Here is a 25,123-nt window from a genome sequence, read left to right as displayed (position 1 = left end):
GGCAATACGTTATTATTCAATACAACATACACTCTCCCTATGGGCTTGTTAAATATTCTCACCCTGAATGTTCAGGGCCTCAACACGCCACAGAAACTCAACAAAGCCTTCCGCTCTTTTGCATCACTTAAGGCCATGTAGTCTGCCTGCAAGAAACACACTACACTCCCAATTCCACTCCCAAGTTTTTTGGCCCCTGTTACCCACAGGTCTACACGGCCTCAGCCACAACCAAATGCAGAGGGATACTCGTCGCCTTCCACCGCACAACACCCTTTACATTATGTAATGAAATCAAAGACCCAGAGGGCTGTTATCTCCTACTAACAGGACAACTCTTGGATGTGGACGTTACCATAGCTACATATTATTCCCCTGAACCAAGGTCCCCTACCATTCCTTTCCCACTTATTATCGGTTATAGATCACCACAAGTGAGGTACTCTGTTTGTCTGTGGAGACTCAAACTGTACCTTATATCCCTTCCTTGACAAATCTCCCCAACCTTCCTCCCTCCCTACCCCGAAGAAAATCCTTCAACCCATGCTACAGCGTCATTGCATGATAGATACCTGGAGGGAACTTAACCCAACTAAGCGTCAATACACTTTCTACTCACACCCCCATAAGACCTCCTCTAGGATAGATCACATTCTCATAACTGCCAGCTCCTCCTCCCGGCTCTTGACCTCTGAAATACTTCCAATCCCTTGGTCAGATCATAGCGCCGTACTCACTTCCATGGCTTCCTAGCCCCATCCCCTACTGACCCCTCCTGGATCATTAATGACAACTTATTAGCAAATCCAGCTCACTGTTCAGAAATCAAAGTCGCTCTCAAAGATTACTTATCTCTAAACCAAACACCTGATATTTCTCCTCTCCTCCTCTGGGAAGTGCATAAACTGGTTCTACGGGGATTCTGCATTAGCAAAGCATCCTTTTTAAATAAAGTGAAATGACAGCGACATCTCTCTCGAGAACGAACTTACAACCAATCCCATCAAGCCTTCCAAGCGACCCCTACATCAGCCAACCGTGAAGCTCTGGAGCAAGCTCGATTAGCTCTTGATCTTTTTCTCACGGACCAGGCGGAGCTTTCACTTCGTAGATCTCGACAGAAATACTATACAAAAGCAAATAAACCCAATACCTTCCTAGCTCTTTCGCTACGTAGGCCTGATCAGATTACTAGACCTATTCGAATACGCACCTCTTCTGGCAACCTTACTAGTAATCCGGAACGCATCCCACAAATCTTTCACAAACATCTTTCATGACTTTATTCTCCCTCCACACCCTTTGACCCCGCCCAGGCCGACACCCTCCTGGCCCCCCATCTCCTTCGCGACACTTTCTGAACACCAAATGGCAGCATTAGAACAACCCATCACCCCAACCGAAACCTTAAACGCTATTAAAAATGTAAAGCTTCGTAAACGCCCAGGACCAGACGGTTTTTCCGCCACATATTACATACAAAAAATTTGCCCACTTTCTAATGCCCTTCCTTACTAATGCTTTTAATGCCATATTATCGGGCCATACCTTCAACCTAGAAACAGTACAAGCTAACATCTCAATGATCCCAAAACCCAATTCGGATCACATGCAGTGGTCCAATTACACGCCAATCTCCCTCCTCAACATTGATATCAAACTACTTGGCAAAATTCTTTCCATAAGCCTTAATATGTGTATAGGTTCTCTAATCCATAATGACCAAGTGGGATTTATTCCAACTCGACAAGCCGGAGATAACGTCAGACGCGCGATTCTCTTGCTAAATCCCGCAACATTCCTGCCTGTTTCCTGTTCTTGGACATCCGGAAGGCATTTGATACAGTATCATGACCGTATCTACGCTACATTCTGAGCCGTTGGGGCTTTGGCCCTCACTTTTTAACCTGGATTTTCTCACTATACCGAGAGCCTTCGGCCAGAATTAGACACCTAGGACACAGGTCTACACATTTTTCAACCTCTCGAGGCACAAGGCAGGGCTGCCTTCTTTCCCCCTTACTCTTTGCTTTGGCCATAGAACCACTAGCCCTTCTAATTAGAGCTAATCCGGATGTCCGAGGACTTGAGATAGGTGGCTCTCACCACAAATTATGCCTCTTTGCGGATGATGTCCTACTTTTTTCTCACTTCTCCCTTGACTTCCTCTCCTTCCCTCCTCTGGATTCTCGAGTGGTCTGGCTCACTCTCTGGCCTTATAATAAATCCCCAAAAATCTATGGCACTTAATATCTCCCTCCCCCCTACAGAGTTGGCCCACTTGAAACAGATTCTACCATTTCCTTGGTCATAGCATCATATTCCTTTCTTGGGTATCAAATTGACCCCCAATATATTAGATCTTTATGCAGCTAACTATACTCCTATGCTAACTCATCTTACTGCTCTTATGACTAAATGGTCCTCCCTACCACTCGCATGGCTAGGCAGAATAGCAGTCATAAAGATGTCAATACTCCCAAAAATCTTATATTTATTCAGAGTTCTCCCAATCCCAGTACCTCCCTATTATCTCCGCATACTACAACGTCACATTTTCTCCTACGTTTGGGGCGCTGTTCGCCCCCACATACCCTGCTCCACCCTCTTCCGCTCCAAACTCAATGGCGGTCTTGGTCTTCCCAATATCGGTAAATATTACCAGACGGCACACTTAGCACAGCTGCCAAAATACCATGCGACCTATGAAATTCCTCAATGGGTTGTGACCCCCTGTACACGGATAATTTACTTTGGCTAAGACCAGTTGATCGCTGCTTGATAACAAACCCCATCACCTCTCACTTTCTATCATTATGGGACAAACTGAAGACTCGCTACCTTCTCCAATCATTACATAACCCCTTACTCTCGTATCTCAAGAACCCAGCTTTTCCCCCGGCATGGTCATCGCCACTCTCATTCAAAGTATGGACCTCTGCTAACCTTCTCCGCACCCATCATTTCCTGCAGAGGAACAAATTCAAATCCTTTGCTTCATTACAAGAAACATACAGCCTCCCAGCTTCTGAAATATTCAGATATTTACAATTACAACACTTCTACGGCCCCTACACTATAATACCCAACCAAACTAATACCATGTCTCCCTTTGTATAAAGATCCCCATAGGCGCGGCCTCATTTCATGCTTATATTCTCTTCTCACAACTTCGGGAACTGCATTCCCCCCTTCATATACCCACAGGTAGGAAACAGACCTAAACAGACAATTAGATCCATCTGATTGGGACCACATCTGGGCCAACACAAAACCATCTTCACAGAATGTTGTAGCCTTGGAAACCAATTATAAAGTTCTAACTCGTTGGTACTTGGTTCCAGTAAGAATCGCAAAATACACCCCTAACTACTCCCCCAACTGCTTCAGAGGCTGTGCAGACCCGGGAACACATTATCACATCTGGTGGGACTGCCCAATAGCCCAAATCTTCTGGGCTGATGTCTTTAATATGATATCTAAACTTAGTGAAAACTCTCTTCAACCTACTCCGACAACAGCTCTTCTCAATCTACACCCTCCTGGCGTAACTTCATCACAATTCAAACTCATCCTGCAAGTAACCACAGCGGCCAAGCAGATCATAGCAAAATCCTGGAAAACCCCCACTTTAAGCACTGCTGATGTTAAAACTAGGGTAACTCAAACCATGATACACGTAAAGGTTGAAGCCACAATCCTTGATGCAATCCCTAAGTTCCTGAATGTTTGGAATCCCGGGGTAGAGTGTTTCCTCCCGCAAAATTTTGATGAATCACTTCTTCTTCCCTGATATGCAAACTATATATTTTCAGCACTATTCTGGTACCACTTCTAACTGGTCACACAAAATAATTACATCCTTCCCTATCAATCATGGAGTCATCCCCAACACCCTTCTCCCCCCCCCTTTCCTCGGTCCTCCTCTGTCTATTCCTAACTCTCCACGTAGCTCTGGAGAGTCATTACCCTCACTGATCAAATTCTTTCTGATATGTTACTACCTCTTGCTAATATTTTTATTCACTTGATACCATAAGATATGCTGCATTGTTTTCTTGACTCTTTCTCTCCTCCTCTATATAAAAACATTGCTACTGTGCATATTTACCCCTGCATTTTGTTGTCAATATAATGTCTAATGCCTACTGTTAATGTCTCTATCCCTATGTTATAATGCCAATAAAATTGTTTGAACAAGAAAGTAGAACTAAAGGCAAACTGTTTTTCTTCATTTTGGATAGCTTTATTTAGGCTTTTTTTTATCCATCTGTGTCCCATTGGGGAAATTGGGGATTTGGAAGACTGCTGGAGCATGTTACACCCTAAATATGGGGATAAGGTAGACTCCACCTTCGAAACATCTTCAAAATACGTCCGTTCCTAACCCTGGAAACTACTAAGCAACTCATTCACTCCCTTATTATATCATGACTTGACTACTGTAACTCCCTCCTCACCGGCTTACCTCACCACAGGCTATTCCCGCTTCAGTCTATCCTGAATACTGCAGACAGACTCATGCACCTTACTATTTGCCACCCCCCTCTGCCAATCCCTCCACTGGCTTCCGATTGCCCAACGGATAAAATTCAAAATGCTAACACTGATGTACAAAGCTGTTCATAACACTGCCCCAAACTACATCACTGACCTGATATCCAAATACCACCCAAAACGTACTCTCTGCTCCTCACAAGACCTCCTTTGCTCTAGTTCCCTGGTCTCCTCCTCCCATGCCCATCTCCAGGACTTCTCCAGGGCTTCCCCCATCCTCTGGAACTCCCTACCCCAATCCATCAGACTATCACCTACTCTCCTTTAGGCGCACTCTGAAAACCCATCTCTTCAGGGAAGCCTACCCTGCCCTCAGCTAATTGCCGATCTCCTCCACTCTTCCTACCACTCCATCCCCCACAGCTATTTCCTCCTGTACCCCTATCCCCTCCCTCCTAGATTGTAAGCTCCAAGGAGCAGGGCCCTTGAACCCCTCGTGTATCGAATTGTATTGTTACTGTACTGTCTCGTGTACTGTCTCCCATTGTAATGTACAGCGCTGAGCAAACTGTTGGCACTATATAAATACTGTATAATAATAAGGTGTAACATGCTCCCAAAGGTGAACTAAGATTCTATTTGATCTCAATATTTTCAAGTTTAAGCCCCTTCCACATAGAAGTACCGATCAGGTACACCTGTCAGTTTTTCAGGCGGACCTGATGAGACCACCCATTGCCCTCTATGGAGACATCTGACCCTATCTGCTAAAAGCATATGGATGGGGATCTGTTCCCCATCCATCTGTGATCAGATCATAGTTGGATGGAAGTGGACAGGCAGTCTGTTTCCATTTAATGGCCCATAGAGGAAAGTGGGCTGAGTCCATGTACGCTAGTTGCCTATCTGGAGGGACATGTAGTAATAGTTAAAAATTGCCTGCATCAACACATTTAACTATGTTGCCTCCAGTAACGGGCATGTTGCTCTGAAATTTGGAGTGACCTTTACCGTGCTTCCCCGGCACCACCTCCATGGACAGCCTGTTGGCTTAGTTCTCCACCAGGTTGTTGGTCTCCTCCCAGTTCAGAGCGGCCCCCTCTCCTGCCAATCTCTCTCCCTGGTTCCTCTTCCCCCATGCATGTGTCTGTGTCCACCACCTCCTCCTCCTCCTCCTCCATGCGAGCGCCTGTGGCCAGCCCCAGAGCTGTCCCAGAATATATATGGGCTGAGGAAGTTAACAAGCAGCCTGCTGTTCCAGACCCCCATCACCACCAGCTGCTGCTCCATGGCCTGCAGCTCAGGGAAGTGTTTGATGGCCTCCAGCAATCCCACCCTCTGGAGCTCTCTTGTAAGGACATGTGGCCCCAGCCCACCTGGCAAATACCCTGTGTATCCTATGACTGGTCCGGGTCTGGAGCCTGTAGTTCTCTGCTCAGAATACTCATGCAGAATTTGTGACATCAAGGCACAGGCTCACAGCTAAAAATCTACCAAAAACTTTGCATTCTTGATAAAATTATTGGGTTCTGATAGGGGGAGCAAGGCCTCACATTCAGTGTGGTAGTTACGGTAAGTTTGGGAATTTCTAGAAGGAATTTTTAGGTGTTGCTTGGATGATGCAGTGATGTTTTTGTCGTGATATTTGACCAAGTAATGTTCACGCCAATGTTCATTAGAGTATAAAATGTAAACTAGTTTTTTGTTCTATACATTTGTCAGTTTGGAAATCATGGCAAGGTGACACACCAAAAACTCATCAAATCTAAAACTGGCAACAAATTGTACCTGCAAGGAAACCTGCCAAGGCCAGGAGAACGGGCGCACTTCATTTCCAGACACAATCCTTCCTGCTGTGTTTTGTTGAAAAAATGCGATTCCACAATCTGCTGGCCAGTCTGAAAAAAGAAAGTGAATGCAGATACCATTACCAATATAATTTCTACACATGGCATTTTGTAATGGCAGTTTATTAAAAATTATTTTTCCTTCTTACAATCTACAACTGGGGAAATCAATGGTGGAGAAGGATCTGGGAGTTCTGGTAGATCACAAGCTTAATAATGGCATGCAATGCCAAGCTGCGGTTTCTAAAGCGAGCAAAATCCTCTCTTGTATTAAAAGAGGTATAGACTACAGAGAGAGAGATATCATATTACCCCGGTACAAATCATTAGTAAGGCCTCATCTGGAATATGCAGTTCAGTTGTGGGCACTAATTCACAAAAAGAACATTGGGGAACTGGACAAAGTACAGAGAAGGGCAACCAAACTGATAAGAGGCATGGAGGAGCTCAGCTATGAGGAAAGATTAGAGGAAGTGAATTTATTCTCTGTTGAGAAGAGGAGATTAAGGGGGATATGATCAACATGTATAAATACATCAGTGGTTCATATAGTGAACTCTGTGTAGAACTATTCACCCTGAGGTCATCACAGAGGACAAGGGGGCACTCTTTACGTCTGGAGGAAGATAAATTTAATCTCCAAAAACGGAAAGGTTTCTTCACAGTGAAAGCTGTGAAAATGTGGAATAGACTCCCTCATTTGGTTCTGGCCAGCTCAGTGAATTGCTTCAAAAAAGCCTGGATTATTTCTTAGATACACAGAATATAACTGGATACTAACATTTGCTAGGTAAAGTTGATCCAGGGAATATCTGATTGCCTCTCGGGGGATCAGGAAGGAATTTTTTTCCCTGCAGGAGCAAATTGGATCATGCTTCGCTGGGCATTTTTGCCTTCCTCTGGATCAACTGTGGGTATAGGATTATAACCTTTATTTTCTTTCTTTTTTTTAATGGTGGAACTGGATGGACTTTTGTTTTTTTTCAGCCAGACTAGCTATGTAATAGCAGAGTTAGGAAAACTGTTCTTGATTCTCCAAGGGAGAAATAGGGGCAGGGAGGCATCCCTGAGGAAATGATCTACTAGATCACCAAGATCTATAATGTAAACACACCTCAACACAGTAAGTGCGCATCATGGGTGGCTTCACGGATGGTCATCATCAAGACGATCTGCAAGGCAGCAACATGGTCAACGCCGAAGAAGTTCCTGTCTCACCACTGTGTAGATTTTATTACACTCACTACTGTTAAATTTGGGTAAAAAGTACTCTCTACTGTTTCTAAGAAAGATTACAAATTAATGTATCACAACCATTCTTTGGAGGTCATCTCCCATGTGCGATGCAATGGAGATGTCAAGAAAATTTATTACTAATACTTACCAAACTTTTTCTTTCCTGACTTATCTCTATGGCATCACACAAGCTCACATGGAGTATCTTGTTATGGAACTCCCCTGCTAGGTTGGTTGTCGGGGACATCATGGCAGCAGATATCAGGAAGCTCGTGCCAGCATTAAGGATCATGTGCATGCATATAAATGTGCACATTTGCAGGAATGGAAGCCTAACTAGACGTGCAACTGTGCACACATACACGCATGTGTTCCTCATTATAAAATCAGCTCCATTTTCTACCAGGGTATGCCTCTCCTGCTGCAAAGGCACTGGTCAGATCCTTAAATGGGTGTTTTCCAGAGCACACTGAGTAGTGGGGTATATATCATAGATCAGAATTATGCTATCAATATATAAGGGTATTACCATATGTAAACACTACTGTCTGGTTCCTTCTTTACTCAATATCTTTTCACTATTGTCTCTCTCTATTTTACTTTCTCTCAAAGGCAGTGTCCCACAGTAGTAGTCTTTTCCTGCAGTTCAATCACTTCCACCCTAAGCTGCAAACCACTACCATTTATTAACAGTGCCCATACTAAAGATGACTGCCAAAAGGTCCCTCAGTGTTGCAGTGTCCAGTTGGACCACTGACTCCCTGGTGACACCTACAGAGTCTGCAGAGAAAATCCCTCCCAGCCTCCACTCCATCTGCACAGCAGCACTGCCTACAGAGTGGAGGATAAGCTGCACCTGCCAACATATTGATATGAGGCAATTGTGATGGTGTGCTTTGTGTGCCATCACAAATGTAAACAGTGTAATAGTGGTGCATATGGTTTAATGGCATTTAGATGTAGTTGAATATTATAGAGGTTAATAATGGTACTGTATAAAAATGATGGATGGAAAATTCCTTACATCAGTAATGTCAATAGAGAAAAAAATGTCCAGGAGTCTGTTTGAGGAATGCCACTAGTGTGCCAGTGAATGGCCAGCTCATGGACAAGATTTGAAACCTTTAAGACAGGCTGGAGAGAGTATGCTGAGGGTTAACAGCAGTGCCAAGGAAACTAGGTAGCCACACATCCATTTCCTAGGAGTATGTCTATATTCATATTGAACCATACATCAAACCTGACCTTTGTAGTTAAGATAAGCTCAAAGTGCCCATCAAAGGGGGTACCTGCATGCAAATATCAGATAACAGCAAAAAAATGATTGGCAGCTTTGATAAAACAAACACCTTATGATTAGCATAGAGCTCCTCACCATTTTATTGCTGGGAACAGGGGCAGACTGACAACTCATAGGGCCCCCGGGCAATAGGGGATCATGGGACCCCTGTGTCCTTGCCCAAACTCAAAAAAGCCTATGAAAAAGGTATCAGGGGCATCTCATGGGGCCCCCTACTGACCCCGGGCCCTCGGGCAGTGCCCGAGTTTCCAAATGGTCAGTCCGCCCCCTGCTGGGAATGCCTTTGATTTGGAGTTTAGCTTCCAAGTAAACTGCCACAGTTACGGTATATTACCTAAGCACTAGAAACACAGGCCGGAATGGGTCAAGGCAGCTGGTTGTGCCAGTGTAATGTCCTTGTTTCCACAGCATGCATTGCCTCCTTTATGCCCCCCTGGTCCACAAGCAGTTGCCTCTCTCTCTCTCCCTTGCCAAATCCAGATTCACCTGTCCTTCTACCTCCTTTCTCTATCCACATGCCCCACACTCAGCATCCTGACACATGATATATTAGGAGCAGCCCTTTCTGGGATCACCCTACAGTTCTGCAGATGTTACAAAGTATTATTCAGAATTCATTGAGAAAACTGAAGTCATGGTACAGGTAGGAGGTGCTGGATCCAGCATCAGCTCTAGTTTTACCAGTGTAAGGACAAGTCCACATTGTAGAGTGCAATTATTCAAGCATCGCAGATATAATCCTGACAGTGTAGGGAAAACACATAGTTTAGGATTCCAAACTTTTTATTTAATCACAGAAGTTCAGTAAAAAACAATCCAGTGAATTTAAGATATACATATGGTTGGCTGAGTTGCAGAATTGTGGTAAAAACAGGCAGGTGAGCCATGGTTTTATAGCTTCCCATGTGCAAAAAAATTAGCAAATGTCCCTGGTAGACAAATTTAAACATTATTCTACTATTATAGGTTTAAAGGTTTTTGGAAGTAACATTTGGCGCCTAGCTGCAGTTAACTTTACTGGCTGCGTCATAGTAGAATTTTTAATTATGACAGTAATGGCTAGCTCACACCAGATGCAGTCCACTGCGTTTTTTTTTCTGCATCATAAATGCATGCACAGTGTTTTCCATGTGTTCCAATGGCCCTAGTTCAAACTAGTGCAGTCGGTTCCTGTCCGTTCCTGCAGAAAAAAAAGTAGAACATGCTGCATTTTTTCTGCACAGAACTGTACTGGAACATAGAAAACTGCATCAAAACTGCACCAGAATGGAGTGTGGTATGAACTGTAAGAAAAAACGTATTCGAAATGCATCCAGAGTGTGTTTTTGTGGTGTGAACTGGCCATAAGGTGTCCAGATGCGTTCTGTTTGCATTTTTTGGCGTGTTCCGGTGCTTTTGATTCATTTATGTTTTCCAGTGTGTTTTTATGCATTCCAGTTCATTTTTTCCCCTCTCTTCTTCTTCAATTCAGTTAGGGACATGTGCGTTCCAGTGCATTTTTTGGTGTGTTTCGGTACATTCCAGTGTGTTCCGGTGCATTTTTTATGTGTTTTACTGCGTTCCAGTACAGTTCTGTGCAGAAAAAAATGCAGCATGTTCTACTTTTTTTTTTTCTGCAACTTAAATGCACTGGAACTGCAAGCACTGATGTGAACTATGACATTGACAACCGTATAACCTACTTTCTGTGCGTTTTGGATGCAGAAAAAAAGAAACTGAAACGCATGTAGTGGGAACTGGCCCTTAAACTCTTCCAGGTTGAACTTTATATATTCTATTTCATTGCAACTGATATGTAATGTGAGTAGCTGGAAAAACATTGTATTTACGTGCACTGCTAGAAACAGAACAGGCATACAGCAGACTAAAGCATATAGGGTTTCACAATCTGGGTTTAAACAGACCATTTATTTAGTTATATTTTTGTGTCCTTGCCCTTTATCTCCCACACCTTATCTAAATGCTGTATGTCTGTTTGCTCTCAGTTTAAGCAATGCATACTCTTGTGTCAATGTTTACAGATTGTCTTGTGATTATGGAAGTCTTCACCTGGCCCTGTAAGCAGACATAAGTCAATAAGAAAGTCTGAAGAACCAGTGTTGCAGCTATGATAGTGATTGATCTCATCAGGTATTGAGATCTGTCAGTCTTTGGAAAGGACAACTATTATCTATATACCATGGGTGACTGGACCCTGCTGGAGCAAAGTTGCTTTTAGGGCACCACTTAAAATGAAATGATTTGTTTAATGGGATTCTTGTTAAGAGTCTTCACATCAATGTTGGATTCGCTAGTCGGCTATATAGGCTGTGGCCTTGGGTGCCAAGACTGCCGAGGGAAGAATCTATATACTTGTGTGTTCCTATTGTTCTACACAAGCTACTTTGGCTGATGTAATCAAATTCTGTCAAACCGCTGCCTCCAATTACAGTGATTTAATTGTGGCATAATCAAGCTTTGTGAATACCTACTACCTTCACAATTTTAGATGTATAAGCATGCAATGGCAGAGAATATTGTGCTAATGGACTTGGGCAAGTGCAGGGCCAGTCATGGGTAGGCAATACCACCCCAGATACACAGCGATGGTCCCCCTTTCAGTTGCCTGCACATTCTTCCTTTTTTTGCCCAGTCACTGACAAATCACTCTAATAGGAAAAGTGTGATTTTACTAGCCTTCCTCATAGTTCTGTCCACTGCAGCCCCCAAGTTCACCAACAGTGCTCACCACTTACAAAACCCTGCACACCACCTGGCATCTCCAACCCAACATCATATTCAAAGATCACCACTTCTAAAGTAATCAGAACTGTAGGAGCACAGATTTTAACAGTAAGCAACAGCAGTTGCTTAAGACCTCTTGCCAGGATCCAACACATCTTCCATCTCCTTTATTCTATTTGCATCACCTGTTTCTCATCCATTTCATATCAGCTCTCAATAATGAGCCCTCTCAAAGGTTATTGCAGCTAGTGTTTCCTAGACCACTCAGATGCCTTACCTAGCTAGAGAGCAACTAGACCTGTTTTCTCCCTTGCCTCTATACCAACATGACATCTAGTCCTAACCTCTTCTCTTCATTACACTGACATTGCTAATTGCAACCATCAAGAACATCACACGTTGTTATCAGTATTTCTCCACTGACTGCGAATGTAAGCGGACATTTTATTAGTGACCACAAATGAAACATAGCATTTGAAGTGATTGCAAAGGTTCATTTTGTTTTTAATAACAAACATGTTACAACGGTTTTGCACAGAGCTTCACTGAACTTCTTCTGGGGTCCCCCACTTGTGATCTTGGCTCCTCCTCTTCTCTGAGAGCCACCATAGCAAGCCACTTGCCATGGTGGCACTTGTGTGGGCTGGATCCCAAGCTGGGCTGTGTGCATCTATAGACACACTTGGTTCAGCTTGGTCCCAGCTCTTGCTCCCTTCTCACTTGATCCGACTAACAGTAGCAGGAGCCAATGGAGAAGAGAAAGAAAGGAGAAGTGCTGCTGCAGACAGAAATAGCGTTGGATTGAGATCGGGCTCAGGTAGGTGTTTAAGTGGGGCTGGGGGAGCAAATTTGAAAGATTTTGTACCCTAATGCAGAGAACACATTTAGGTAAGAAAAACCTTTTTGCCTTTGGGACCACTATAAACTACTACTTATATAATGGGCTTTCTTAGCAACCAGTGGTATAGGCAGGACCATCTTTATTATTGATTGGACAAACATTTTCTTGCCCCCCCATGCAATTTCACTCTCCACCTGCTCTAAGACATACAATAAATAGCAGCTAAACTCAAAATCAGTTTACTACAGCAGATCAGGCAGCAATTGCAATTGATTGCTGGAGGTTACAGCATATCATTACCACTCACTGACTGGTTGATAGAGGTTACAGCACACGTTATGGCTCACTGTTTAGTTGCTAGAGGTCACAGCACATGATTTCTGCTTGCTGCTTGGTCGCTAGAGGTTACAGAACATCATTACTGCTCACTGATTGGTTCCTAGAAATTACTGCAAATCTTTATCGTTCACTGATTGGTTGCTTGAGGTTACTGCACATCATTACTGGTCACTGGTTGGTTGCTAGACATTACTGCACATTATTACCGCTCACTGATTGATTGTTAGAGGTTACTGAACATCATTACTGCTCACCCATTGGTTGATAGAGGTTACTGCACATTGTTACCACTAACTGATTGGTTTCTAGAGGTTACAGTACTTAATTACAGCTCACTGATTGGTTGTTGAAGGTTACAGCACATCTTCTCAGTCCATGGTGTGCAGGCAGCGAGGAGATGGTTAGGGAACCCACCAATAGACAGAAAACTCCTAGGACTCCTGGGATCAATGGCAGTGCAGGGGGGGTGTGTGATCAGTGGCAGTGCTGGGGGGGTTGATGGGATCAGTGGCAGTGGTGGTGGTGGGGGATAAGTGGCAGTGGAGGAGAGGATGGGATAAGTGGCAGTGCTGGGGGGGAATGGGATCAGTGTCAGTGTTTGTAGTGGATGGGATCAGCGGCAGTGCTGGATGGGGATGGAACGTGACATTTTTACACCGGCCACCAACGTTAGGGGGGATTAAAACTGATGACCAATGTAAGGGGGATTTACACTGACCACCAGTGTAAGGGCAATTCTGCACTTACCACCAATGTAAAGGGAAATGTACACTGGCCACCGGTCACCAATGTAATGGGGAGTTTGCACTGTCCACCAATGAAATAAAGAATTTACACTGACAACCAATGTAATGGGGGATTTTATGTCAACAACCAATAACGTTCTACACTGGCCACCATTTTAAGGGGGAATGGGAATAGGAAACAATTGACAAGGGGGAATTTACACTGACCACCAGCAGCTATGGGGGCATAATATACATATGAATGTGATATTGCTGCAACTATTTACATATGAATACCACCGTTATTTACATATGAATGCTGTCACCATCTGCACAGGAGTCATCCCTAATTGCAATAGGACAGAGCTGGGCAGCATAAGTGACAGCACTTTACACTGAGATATCAGACACAGCCCAGAACAAAGACTTCAAGGGACAAGGAAATGTAAATCAGTACAGTTGGAAAGTATGGGGCAGCTGCTTTAGGCCCTGCAACAATGACTGGGCCCAGGTCAGCTGCCCCTTTTGCCCTTCATTAAAGATGGCTATGAGTATAGGGAGGCTTTCTTTAGGGGTAACTGCTCTACTGTTAATGCTAGGGTGTTTATTACATACTCTAAACTAGTGGTCTCCAAACTGCAGCCCTTTGCTAGCCTTAATCGGGCCCTTGGGGCACTTTTCCTCCCGATGATATGAGGCACTATTCCTTCTACTGACACCAACAGTGTGCCATAATTCCTGCCACTGACACTAATGATGGGCACTATTCCTCCAACTAGTATCATTGATGGGAATGATTTCTCCAATTGACACCAACAATGTGGCACTATTTCTTCCACTAATACAAATGATGGAGCACTACTCCTCCTTCTACTGACCACCAACCCTGAAGTCATGTTTATTCTCACTGATGCTGGTCCCAGGACATTTCCTACCTCCACTGGCCACAATCCAAACCCCATAAAGTCTGAAGGACAGTAAACTGGCCTTTATTTGAAAAGTTTGGAGAACCCTGCTCTAAAATGATGCACAGTGTTTGCTGTGCTGTATGTTTCATACTCCAGACAGCTGCACCGTGCTGTACATTACAGATATACAGGAAATTTCAATCTGTATGGCATACTATATATTACATACTCTGAACTGCACTTTGTATGTTTTAAACATTACATACTCCAGACTTCTTCATTGGGTACACTTTTCTGTCCATTATATACTCTTGACAGCAGCGTTCTGTACAGCTTGTAGGATGTTACACAATCTCATACCACCCAACTGTTTTGGATCCCAGAGGACTGTTGTGGGATTTCTACAAAATCCAAGACATATTCCACTTGCTAAGTCTTAGCACACTCATTCTAGCACCCAACAGCAGTACTATGTAATCAGTCACTGTCAGCAGAAGTCATTTTTTGGCCAAGAGTGCTTTCAGAGTTCTGGGGATCATGTAATTAGCTGGGAGTCAGCGTGGCACAAGTAGCCTGTGGCTCTTAGGCAAGTAAAACCCACTGAACACTGATCCTGGGAGGATGTTTGTTTTATTCCACTGACCCCAATGTTGAGGGGACATTTTAATGCCACTGATGCCAATGCTGGGGGCATGTCAATTGAAATTAGTATTAACCACTCGCCCTGCAGAAGCTTTACCCCCCCTTCCTGACCAAGCCATTTTTTTGCGATATGGCACTGCGTTATTTGACAATTGCGTAGTCATGCAATGCTGTACATAAATACAATTTATGTCATTTACTTCCCCCCCTCACAAATAGAGCTTTCTTTTAGTGGTATTTGATCACATCTGGGTTTTTTATTTTTTGTGCTATAAATGAAAAACACTAAGTTATAGCATCTACAAATGGCGCATATATACTGGAATTGTTTTTGTAAATACTAGTAATGGCAGTGATCAGCGACTTCTAGCGGGACTGCAATATTGTGGCAACATTTTCATTAACCAATATTTGTGGGAACCAGTGACACTAATACAGTGATCAGTGCTAAAAATATACACTGTCATTGTATTAATAACACTGGCTGGAAGGGGTTAAGCATCAAGGGTGATCAAATGGTTATATGTGTGCCTAGCCATTGTTTTTATGTGCACTGTGTACTGTTTTTACTAGGCAATCTGCTAGATTTTATTTTCTGAATAAAACCTAGCAGATCACTGTTGATATAACACAGCTCTGCTTTGTTTTACACAATCAAAGCTGGGTTATGTCAATGTGCTCTGCAATCAACAGGCGTTGGTGCTCATCTATTGGCCAGCACCTGTTGATTGACTTCTGATGTGTCTAATCACAGCCGAAGCTGCGCTCCATTGGCAGGCGGGTGCCCTCCCTATGGCGTAAATGCAAAATTACATATATATACCTGAGTTTGCACAGAACGTCTGCCCTGTAGCAGTAAATATGCTATAGGGCGGAGATCAAGTGGTTAAACCCAAATTAAACCTACTGCGGTTTACCAATCATCAGATGTGGTGGCTGCATTAGTTCTAATTTTTATGGTTTTTCCCACTCTGGGTGAAGGAGCACAGGGGTGCAGCAGCATTGTCAGTTTGGGGGGGGAGGGTTAGATGTACTAGCAGATTTACATAGGTTAACAAATTGAATTCAAATTCCGACTAACACTTTTTAAGCAGTTCAAGCAACCAGGTGTTTCCTTTTGGGATAAAGGTCTTATAAAATATTTGAATAAATAAAAGCACACCTGTCAGCAATACATAGTTTGTCTCAACCCACCAAGTGCTACATCTGCAGGACAGTATGTTCTGTTAAAAAAGAGATTTACTGTCAGGATCACCTGGTGAAAAAAAAAAAGAAAGAAAGCCTAAAAATTAAAACAAATGCAGCCATCACACCTAAGAATTGGTAATCTGCAATAAAATAAATGTTTGCTTTGTGGTTTGATAGCACCTAATTATCACTGTCACCAGTAATGCAGGGATTTTTATTTAATCCCACTAAAATCAAAGCTGGGGGGGTAATCTTATCTCCACTACCAATTGACATCAATGCTAGTAGGATCTTTCTTTAATTAATCCTCCTAACATTGATGTTAGCGGGATTTGTGTTCCAACACTGACTAATGCAAAGGGTATGTTTTTTTTTATCCCAGTGACACCAGTGCAGTTTTTTTAATCCAAATAATTGGATTATTGATTGATTTTTGTCTCAAGGGATTTCTAGTCTACATGTTAAGGCATTTTTGCTTTCCACTGACATTGGAGCATTGTTTTCTCCCCTTGATGTTGTGGCACTTTTTCCTTCCACTGATGCTGGTGTATTTTTTTCTCCCACTGACACTGGGGTGTTCTTCCTCCCACTTATCAGCAATGTAAAAAGCACTATGTTACATACTCCTGGCCACTGCACTCTGTAAACTGTTTCTCTGTAGTCCTCCGCTGTTTTCATTATACTCCCCTAGGCTTTGTTTCTTCCCACTGATGTAGGGCTTTTTTCCTCCCAGTGATGCTGGTGTGTTTCTTTCCTTCCACTGATCAGCAATGTAAAGTGCACTATTTGACATACTCCTGACCACCGCACTCTGTAAACTGTTCTGTACATTACATACTCCTGTTTGGTTGTGCAGTAGCTGGTCTCCCTGTAGTCCTCAAATCTTTTCATTAGGTTTTACTTTAAGGTAGGTTCAAAGTGTTTGTCTTCTGACTATAGTCTGTGTACAAATACCATATGCAATGGAAGAATTTAATTTTCGAAAATATATTATCTACACCTTAGCTAAGATAAATCCTAATTTATGAGTGTCTGAGAGACTTGGCTCTGCCTTACATACTTTCCTTTAATTTCTAAATAGGCCAGTATATTGTCTTGTTGGCCACAAAATCTGGAACCTAGTTGTTGCCAGAACTGAATAGAGTAAAGGGGCCTCACACCTGATCCTCTTTGCTTAGATGGGATCTCTTTGTGCCATTGAAGAAGACGCCCGTATTTTCCTACGTTATGCTATGGGTGGCTTAGTGGTCATATTTATGGACCCAGTAACAGAGCCCTCAAGTAAGTTGTAAATGGAAAGGACCTGATGAAGACATTTCTATACTGGGGCCCTGGGGAGAAATCCTGAGGTTCTGTCATGATACCTTGATCCTAAGCTAAAACAACATGTATCTTTTTTTGTGCCGATTACATATTTTCATTATTACATATGTAGCAGCAGCATTATATGTTACCTCCAGCTCTCAACAGATGGTTTGACTAAAAAGAGGACATTTTTTCCCATCAGTGAACCCTGAGGGATCCTTTCCCTGGAACCTTCTGTCACTACAGCTAACACGCACAGTCAATTTTAACTCCGGAGAAAGGTTTGCACACATTTTTTTGTATTATTTATATGCATTTGATAAACAAATAGAATCTCCTGCTAGGTAACAATGTATCAGAATGCAGGTCACATATTTTGTTTTCCAGAGACAACATAATAACAGAAGTACCAATATCTCTCTTTCTGCTTTCCTCTCTCTCACACTCTGCAACCAAATTGTATTTATTTTGCCTTCATTTTCCCTTATGTATTTCTCTCTCGATCTTACCCTTGCCCTTCCCTCTCATCATTTCTTTTATCTCTTAGCTCTGAAGCTCTCTGTTTCTAGCATTCTCTCTTTCTTATCCCTCTTTCTTTGTCTTGTCTGTCTTTTCCTATTTCCAATAACACTCTTCTCTTTACATTTTCTTCTTTCCTCCTTCTCTTATCTCTCACCCCTCTTTTATTGTCTTATCTTTCTCTCCTTACCTCTTTTCTCCCCTCTCTTTTATCTCTCCTCTTTTTTGTATTATCTGTCATTTCCTATCTCTCATCTTCTTAATTCTACTTCTTTCTTCTCTTTTATCATTCAAGCCACTTTTTTGTCTTGTCTGTCTCTTCCTACCACCCTTCTTCTCTTTACTTTTCTTCTTTCCTCTTTTATCTCTCACTTCTCTTTTGTGTCTTATTTGTTTTTTGCTACTTCGCTTTTCCTTTCTTTTTCTTCTCTTCACTTTTTTTTTTAATCTCTCACCCTCTTTTTTTCTCTTGTTTGTCTGTTTCCGCATCCCTTACCTCTCTTACCTTTTTGTTTTCCTCTCTCTTATTTCTCACTCCTCTTTTTTTTACTTTTCTGTCTCTTCCTACCTTCCTTCATTCTCTTCTTCTTTTTCCGCTCTTTTATTGCTCCACCCATCTTTTTTTGTCTTTTCTGCCTCTACCTACTTATATTACTTCTCTTCTCCTTACATTTTCTTATTTTGCCTTTTTTATGTTTCTTCCCTCTTACTTTGTCTTGTCAATTGTTTCCTATTCCCATTACCTCTGGCTGTCTTTCTTTTATGTTTCTTCTCACTACTCAACTCTCTTCCTTACGTCTTCTTTCCTCCTTTTATCTCTCACTCCTCTTCCCTTGTCTTGTCAATCCCTTCCTACTTTCCTTACCTCTCTTCTCCTTAGTTTTTATTCCTCTCTTTTTTGTCCCCCCCCCCCCTTTTTGTTGTCTGTCTCTTCCTATTTCCCTTACCTCTCTTCTTACTTTTTTCTTTCCTCTCTATTATTTCTCACTTTTCTACTTTTGTGTCTTTTCCTATCTCCCTAAACATTCTTCTTCTTATGTTTCTTCTTTCCTCTCTTTTATCTCTCACTTTTTTTTGTCTTGTCTATCTCTTGCTACTTCCCTTAATTCTCTTCTCCTTACTTTTTCTTCTTTCCTTTTATCGTTCCCCCTTTTTTTTTGTCTTGTCTGTCTCTTCCTACTTCCCTTATCTCTCTTCTCCCATTTTCTTCTGTACTCTTTCTTACCTTTCATCTCTTTTACATTGCCTTGTCTCTTGTATGTTATTTCCATTATCTCTCTTCTCCTTACTTTTTCTTCTTTCCTCTTGCTCAGCTATCATCCCTGTTTCCTTGTCTTGTCTGTCTCTCCCTACTTTCCTTACCTCTCTTTTCCTTACTTTTTATTCCTCTTTTTTTGTTCCCACTTTTTTTTGTTGTCGGTCTCTTCCTACTTCCCTTACCTTTCTTCTCCTTACTTTTGTTCTTTCCTTGCTTTTATTTCCCACTCTTTTTATTACCTTTCTGTCTCCTCCTACTGTCCTTAATGCTCTTCTCCTTATGTTTCTTATTTTCTCTCTTTTATCTCTCACTCCTCTTTTTTGTCTTGTCTGTTTCTTCCTACCTCCCTTAATTCTCCTCTCCTTACCTTTTCTTCTTTCCTCTTTTTTATCGTTCCCCCTTCTTTTTTTTTCTCGTCTGTCTCTTTCTACTTCCCTAACCTCTCTTCTCCTCACTTTTTCTTTTTTCCTCTTTCTTATCTTTCATCTCTTTTATTTTGTCTTGTCTCTGGTATGCTATTTACCTTACCTATCTTCTCTTTACTTTTTCTTCTTTCCTCTTTTTTTATCTCTCACCCCTCCTTCCTTGTCTTGTATGTCCCTCCCTACTTTACCTCTCTTTCCATGACTTACCCTTCTTTCCTTTCTCCATCACCACTCTTCAGAGCATCATGAATCACAATCAAAACAGTTTTCTATTAAAAAAATTGAAGTGCCCCCGCCAAAGAGAAACAACCCAAAATCTACAGATATTAAAATGCAGAAATGTGGAAATCTGCTCTATTGTCTAGTTTTCTTGCTATTATGTTTTTACACAGATGTGGTTTTATAACACCAAAAACACCACCCAGACAAGAAATAATCAATTACATGTATTAAAATATATGCAATATTCTATTAAATGATGCACTTACCTAGGTGTAGAAACTTGGGATGGATGATGTGCTGTGGCGAAGTTGCCTGTGCTAATGACAGCACAAATAGCAGGATAAGGAGACCTTTTAAAATCATTTCCAGGTGTGTGAACTGTGGTAATGAGGACAGTGTTGGTATTTATACAGCAGAGGATGTGTCATGATGAGCTTTACACAGGGGACACAACACTAAGTTTTGCTGTTACCAGGGTCCTGATAAATGCACATATAACAATACCCCCAGATCAAAACACATGGGCCTAGATGGTTCTGTATGTTCCCAGCATTCTGCTTGTAAACTGACCACTGAGAGTAATATCAGCAGTTTTAGATTGGCAGGCAGAAAACAGGCTCAGCTGGGAGTATGTGAGGGTTTTACTGCATGGCAGGCCAGATAAATAAATATGTTTCTCCATTAAGTGCAACAGAGTTTAAAGAACCAAATATTACCCTAATGCAGTATGAAAAACATTTCTGGTAAGGTGGATCCTGTTAAATGAAATGTCACCTCCATCCTTAAAGAGTCCAGTAAAAATGTGAGCAACCTTATACAATATTCATAATGTTTTGTTCCATTTAACCACTTCAATACCGTGCACTTTTACCCCCTTCCTGCCCAAGTCAATTTTCAGCATTCAGCGGTTTTGCACTTTAAATGACAATTGCGCGATCATGAAAAGCTGTACCCAAACTACATTTTTATCATTTTTTTCACACAAATAGAGCATTCTTTTGCTGGTATTTATTCACCACTGGGTTTTTTATTTTTGCTAAACAAAAAAAAAGACTGAAAATGTTGAAAATAAATGCATTTTTCTATGTTTCTGTTATAAAATTATGCAAATAAGTAATTGTTCTTCATAAATTTATGCCAAAATGTATTCTGCTACATTTCTCTGTTGAAAAGAACCCAAATTGGTGTATATTATTTAGTCTGTAGGAAAGTTATAGAGTCCACAAACTAAGTCGATCAATCCTGATATAATGAAGGCCTCATTTCTTGAGGCCCAAAAATATCATGACAGTACAAAAGTACAGTACAGAAGAGGCATGGCAAGTTTTTTGAAGTTGAATTTTTTAGCCATAATTTTTTGGAAAATTAAGAAATTTAAACTAAAATAAAAAGAAAAAAAGTTTTTTTTTATTTACATACTGTTACCAGTGCAGTACAGCATCATCAAATACCTTATGCGCTAGTGATCATTGATCATTTGGTTCTTAACCCCGGCAGTGCTGGAAGTTCAGTGCTGTGAAGGGGACTGGGCATAATAGGAGAGAAGGTTTCTACAGGAACAGTCAGACTACAGGACTTGAGACGTACCTCATTACAGGGAGGTAATTGACTGCAGCTGTAGCATAAAAGAAAATTAACTAAACTTCAGTTTTGACATGATATTATAAGTCAAAGGCCCTAATGAACTCTGCTAAAAACAAAATATATCAATCCTAAAAAATACTATATATAAATATATAAACCAAATGTGACAGCAGACCTCACAAAATATCCACAGATATCAAACAATATTATACCACAAAATGTGTAGCGCTATCTCTTTAAGAAATAGTCAAAACAACAAAATGTACAACATAGTGCAATTAATGTCCTCCATACATAGTCCAACATAAATTGTGAGAGGGGGAAAAAAACTGCTTCCATGGATAAATTGTTACTAAGCCAACAACAGTAAAATCAGTCTGTATATGCAGTAAAGCATGATTGTTATACTCACTGTGAAAGGGGTTAATCCTCTGCATTGTGTAAAAAGGACGTTTGATTTGTTGTTCTCTGAATCCCCCTTCTTCCACAGTCCCCATTTCATCTCCTGATAGAACACAGCCTCAAGCACATGCTCAGTTTGGTGTGTAATACTAGAGAGTTTTTTCTTTTTCTTGGGAGAGTGCATGTGATTAGCACAGGTCCAATCAGCACTGTCCAGACAGAGGGTCAGGGGTTATGCAATCTCATAGGGCAGTGAGAGGAGAATGCAAACTCCTCCTACAAGATTTAACCAGTGCTTAGCTGGACACTGCTAGAAGTCAAAAGACTGCTCTTACTGCTAATGAGAAAAGGTATTTTGCAGTTTCTGTTCACTTAAATAATTGCATTTCTATGTTCTGTGTACTGTGGGAGACCTGATATAGTGAGTCCTGGGTTTAGTAACACTTTAACTATAGGAGGTCAAATGCGCTTGGCCTTAATGATAGGGTAAAGTGTGAAGTATGAGATTGTATATTGCATAATAAATCAATAAATTGATCTAAATTTATTCAGCAAACCATATACTCACAACTCAATTGAAAAATAAACTGAAATATTTTAGGGTCGGGGGGAAGTAAGCATAAAAAAATGTGGTTGCATAAGTGTGCACACCCTCTTATAACTGGGGATCCTGTGTTCAGAATTAAGCAATAACATTCAAAATCATGTTAAATAGGAATCAGTACACACCTGCCATCATTTAAAGTGCCTCTGATAAACCCCAAATAAAGTTCAGCTGTTCTAGTAGGTCTTTCCTGACATTTTCTTAGTCGCATCCTACAGCAAAAGCCATGGTTCGCTGAGAGCTTCCAAAGCATTAGAGGGATCTCATTGTTAAAAGGTATCAGTCAGGAGAAGGGTACAAAACTATTTCCAAGGCATTAGATATACTATGGAACACCAATGTACAAACATGATGCGAAGCTAAGAGGGGTCACATAAATTAATATTGTAAAATTCTAGCATCAGAAGAATAAGTCCTTAAGAAAAAACCTATAGGTGCAGCGTGACAATGGTGATGAATACAGCATGAAGATAGTGACTTTCGTGGCTGTCGTGGCTTATAGAAAATGAATGTACATTGCACTAACCAGATAGCACAAGTAATTGTGCGTTGGAGTAATTAAGACCTACTCCACGGTGCTCAGGATTTGGAAACTCTGTGTAAGGATGAGGTCAACAGGCAGGAATTAACCACCAGGTGTCATCTATCCAGGACAGGTTACCACTCTCCAATATCACCACATCAGGCAGACCAGGTATAGCAGTATTCAGCAATATCAGTCTTGGCCTCCAGAGGGATCCCACAAGCAGACATGGATCCGAGATGACAGAGCACCTTAGGGGAAGGGGGCTCAAAAGTGCCAATAATGAGCCCAAAAGAAAAATTGCTCCAATAGTATAGTATTTTATTCATAAAAATGAAGTATTAGCAGAAAAAGATATATATAAACATAAACTTACATGCTAATACTTCATTTTTATGAATAAAATTCTAAACTATTGGAGCAATTTTTCTTTTTGGTGGCATGGTGGTGGCAGTATCATGCTTTGGGGCTGATTTTCTTCAGCTGGAACTGGAGTCTTAGTCAGGGTAGAGGGAATTATGAACAGTTCCAAATATCAGTCAATATTGGCACAAAACCTTCAGGCTTCTGCTAGAAAGCTGAACATGAAGAGGAACTTCATCTTTCAGCATGACAACGACCCAAAGCATATGTTCAAATCAACAAAGGAATGGCTTCACCAGAGGAAGATTAAAGTTTTGGAATGGCCCAGCCAGAGCCCAGACCTGAATCCAATTGACAATCTGTGGGGTGATCTGAAGAGTGCTGTGCACAGGAGATGCCCTCGCAATCTGACAGATTTGGAGTGTTTTTACAAGCAATAGTGGGCAAATATTGCCAAGTCAAGATGTGCCATGCTGATAGACTCAAAACCCAAAAAGACTTTGTGCTGGAATTAAATCAAAAGGTGCTTCAACAAAGTATTAGTTTAAGGGGATTTATCTTTACATCACAGAAACCTGACATTTAACAGTGGTGTCTATATCCACGGGGTGTGTGTGTGTATGTATATATATAATATATATATATATATATTTATATATATATATATCTCCAAAAGTATTGGGATGCTTGCCTGTTGGCTGCTAATCAGCGCTATCCCTGTGTTCAGCAGCGTCTGCTGAACATTTCTGCCATAAATCCTGGTCAGCTAGAAGCAGTGATGCAGGTCCATATGCCGTATGGACCCGGCAGTGAAAGGGTTAAGCTATTCACAGAAACCTGACATTTTAACAGGGGTGTGGCAGACTTTTTATACCCACTGTATATACTTACAAAGGTTTGCAATGAAACAAGATGTACATCCTACTTCGCCATTTAACTAGCATGCACAATGAGGTCCGATTGTATGCCCTCTGATGATCCAACATCATTGTGCACACCTGCAAAGTGTGGGGCAACAGTAAATGAAAGACTCTTTATTCCTCAAAGCAGAGCTAATAGATAAAATGTGTTTTGACCAACGCATGGCCTATATACTAGTAGATTTCATATGAAAATTCTTTGCACATTTGATGATAGGATGAATGTCGTTCAAAAATTCTTCAAAATCTCAGTTGTTTTTAACACTCAATTTTGGAACGAATGTAATTTCCCAAACAAAAATCACATACATCGTTAGAAGTTTGTTCATTCGAGAAAAAATTTCCATCCTGCTCCTGCTGAGTTTTCTTGTCACTGTGGTTGAAAACAAACATTTGTTTGACACCACTAACGATTAGAAAATTGAACAAACATTCTTGCAACGAAAACCTTTGAAAAAATTCTATCATATAGCCAGCTTTCGTTATAGTGCCTTAAAATGTAACTCCGAACAGTTAAAGTGTAACTGTACCGATAACAACTTGATAAAAAATAATCTTTAAGAAGGAACATACATCCCACATTAATAATTATGCTACCTAAATTAGTGTATGCTGTAAATGGTTTCTTCTTGCTGGGATGCTGCCATTTTGCTAAAGCCCAAGCCCCTGAGCAGCAGTATATCTTTAGACTGTCAGCAGATCTACATTTTCAGCTGTGACAAAAAACAGAGCAACTGAGCATGTGCAGAGT

The 25,123-nt window shown here is 41.4% G+C and overlaps 1 protein-coding gene across 1 annotated transcript in view; it reads right to left on the bottom strand.

Moving 5' to 3' along the window:
• LOC149460174 (elastase-1-like) overlaps positions 1 to 20,394 on the bottom strand; it is a 49,146-nt gene extending 28,752 nt beyond the window's left edge. Inside the window, exons 1-2 of the mRNA XM_089680043.1 lie at positions 20,243 to 20,394; positions 6,286 to 6,395 (exon numbers count right to left, since the gene is read on the bottom strand). Coding sequence (XP_089536169.1) covers positions 6,286 to 6,395; positions 20,243 to 20,339 — 207 coding nt within the window. The 5' untranslated portion in view covers positions 20,340 to 20,394. The remainder of the gene's footprint in view (positions 1 to 6,285; positions 6,396 to 20,242) is intronic.
• Positions 20,395 to 25,123: the final 4,729 nt, after the last annotated feature.

The sequence above is a fragment of the Staurois parvus genome, unplaced genomic scaffold (assembly GCF_062004578.1).
Source record: "Staurois parvus isolate SC_StPar_1 unplaced genomic scaffold, SC_StPar_1.0 ptg000234l, whole genome shotgun sequence".
NCBI classification, from domain to species: Eukaryota; Metazoa; Chordata; class Amphibia; order Anura; family Ranidae; genus Staurois; species Staurois parvus.
Note: the sequence above shows the minus strand (reverse complement) of the source record. Positions and strands in the feature narration are given on the sequence as shown.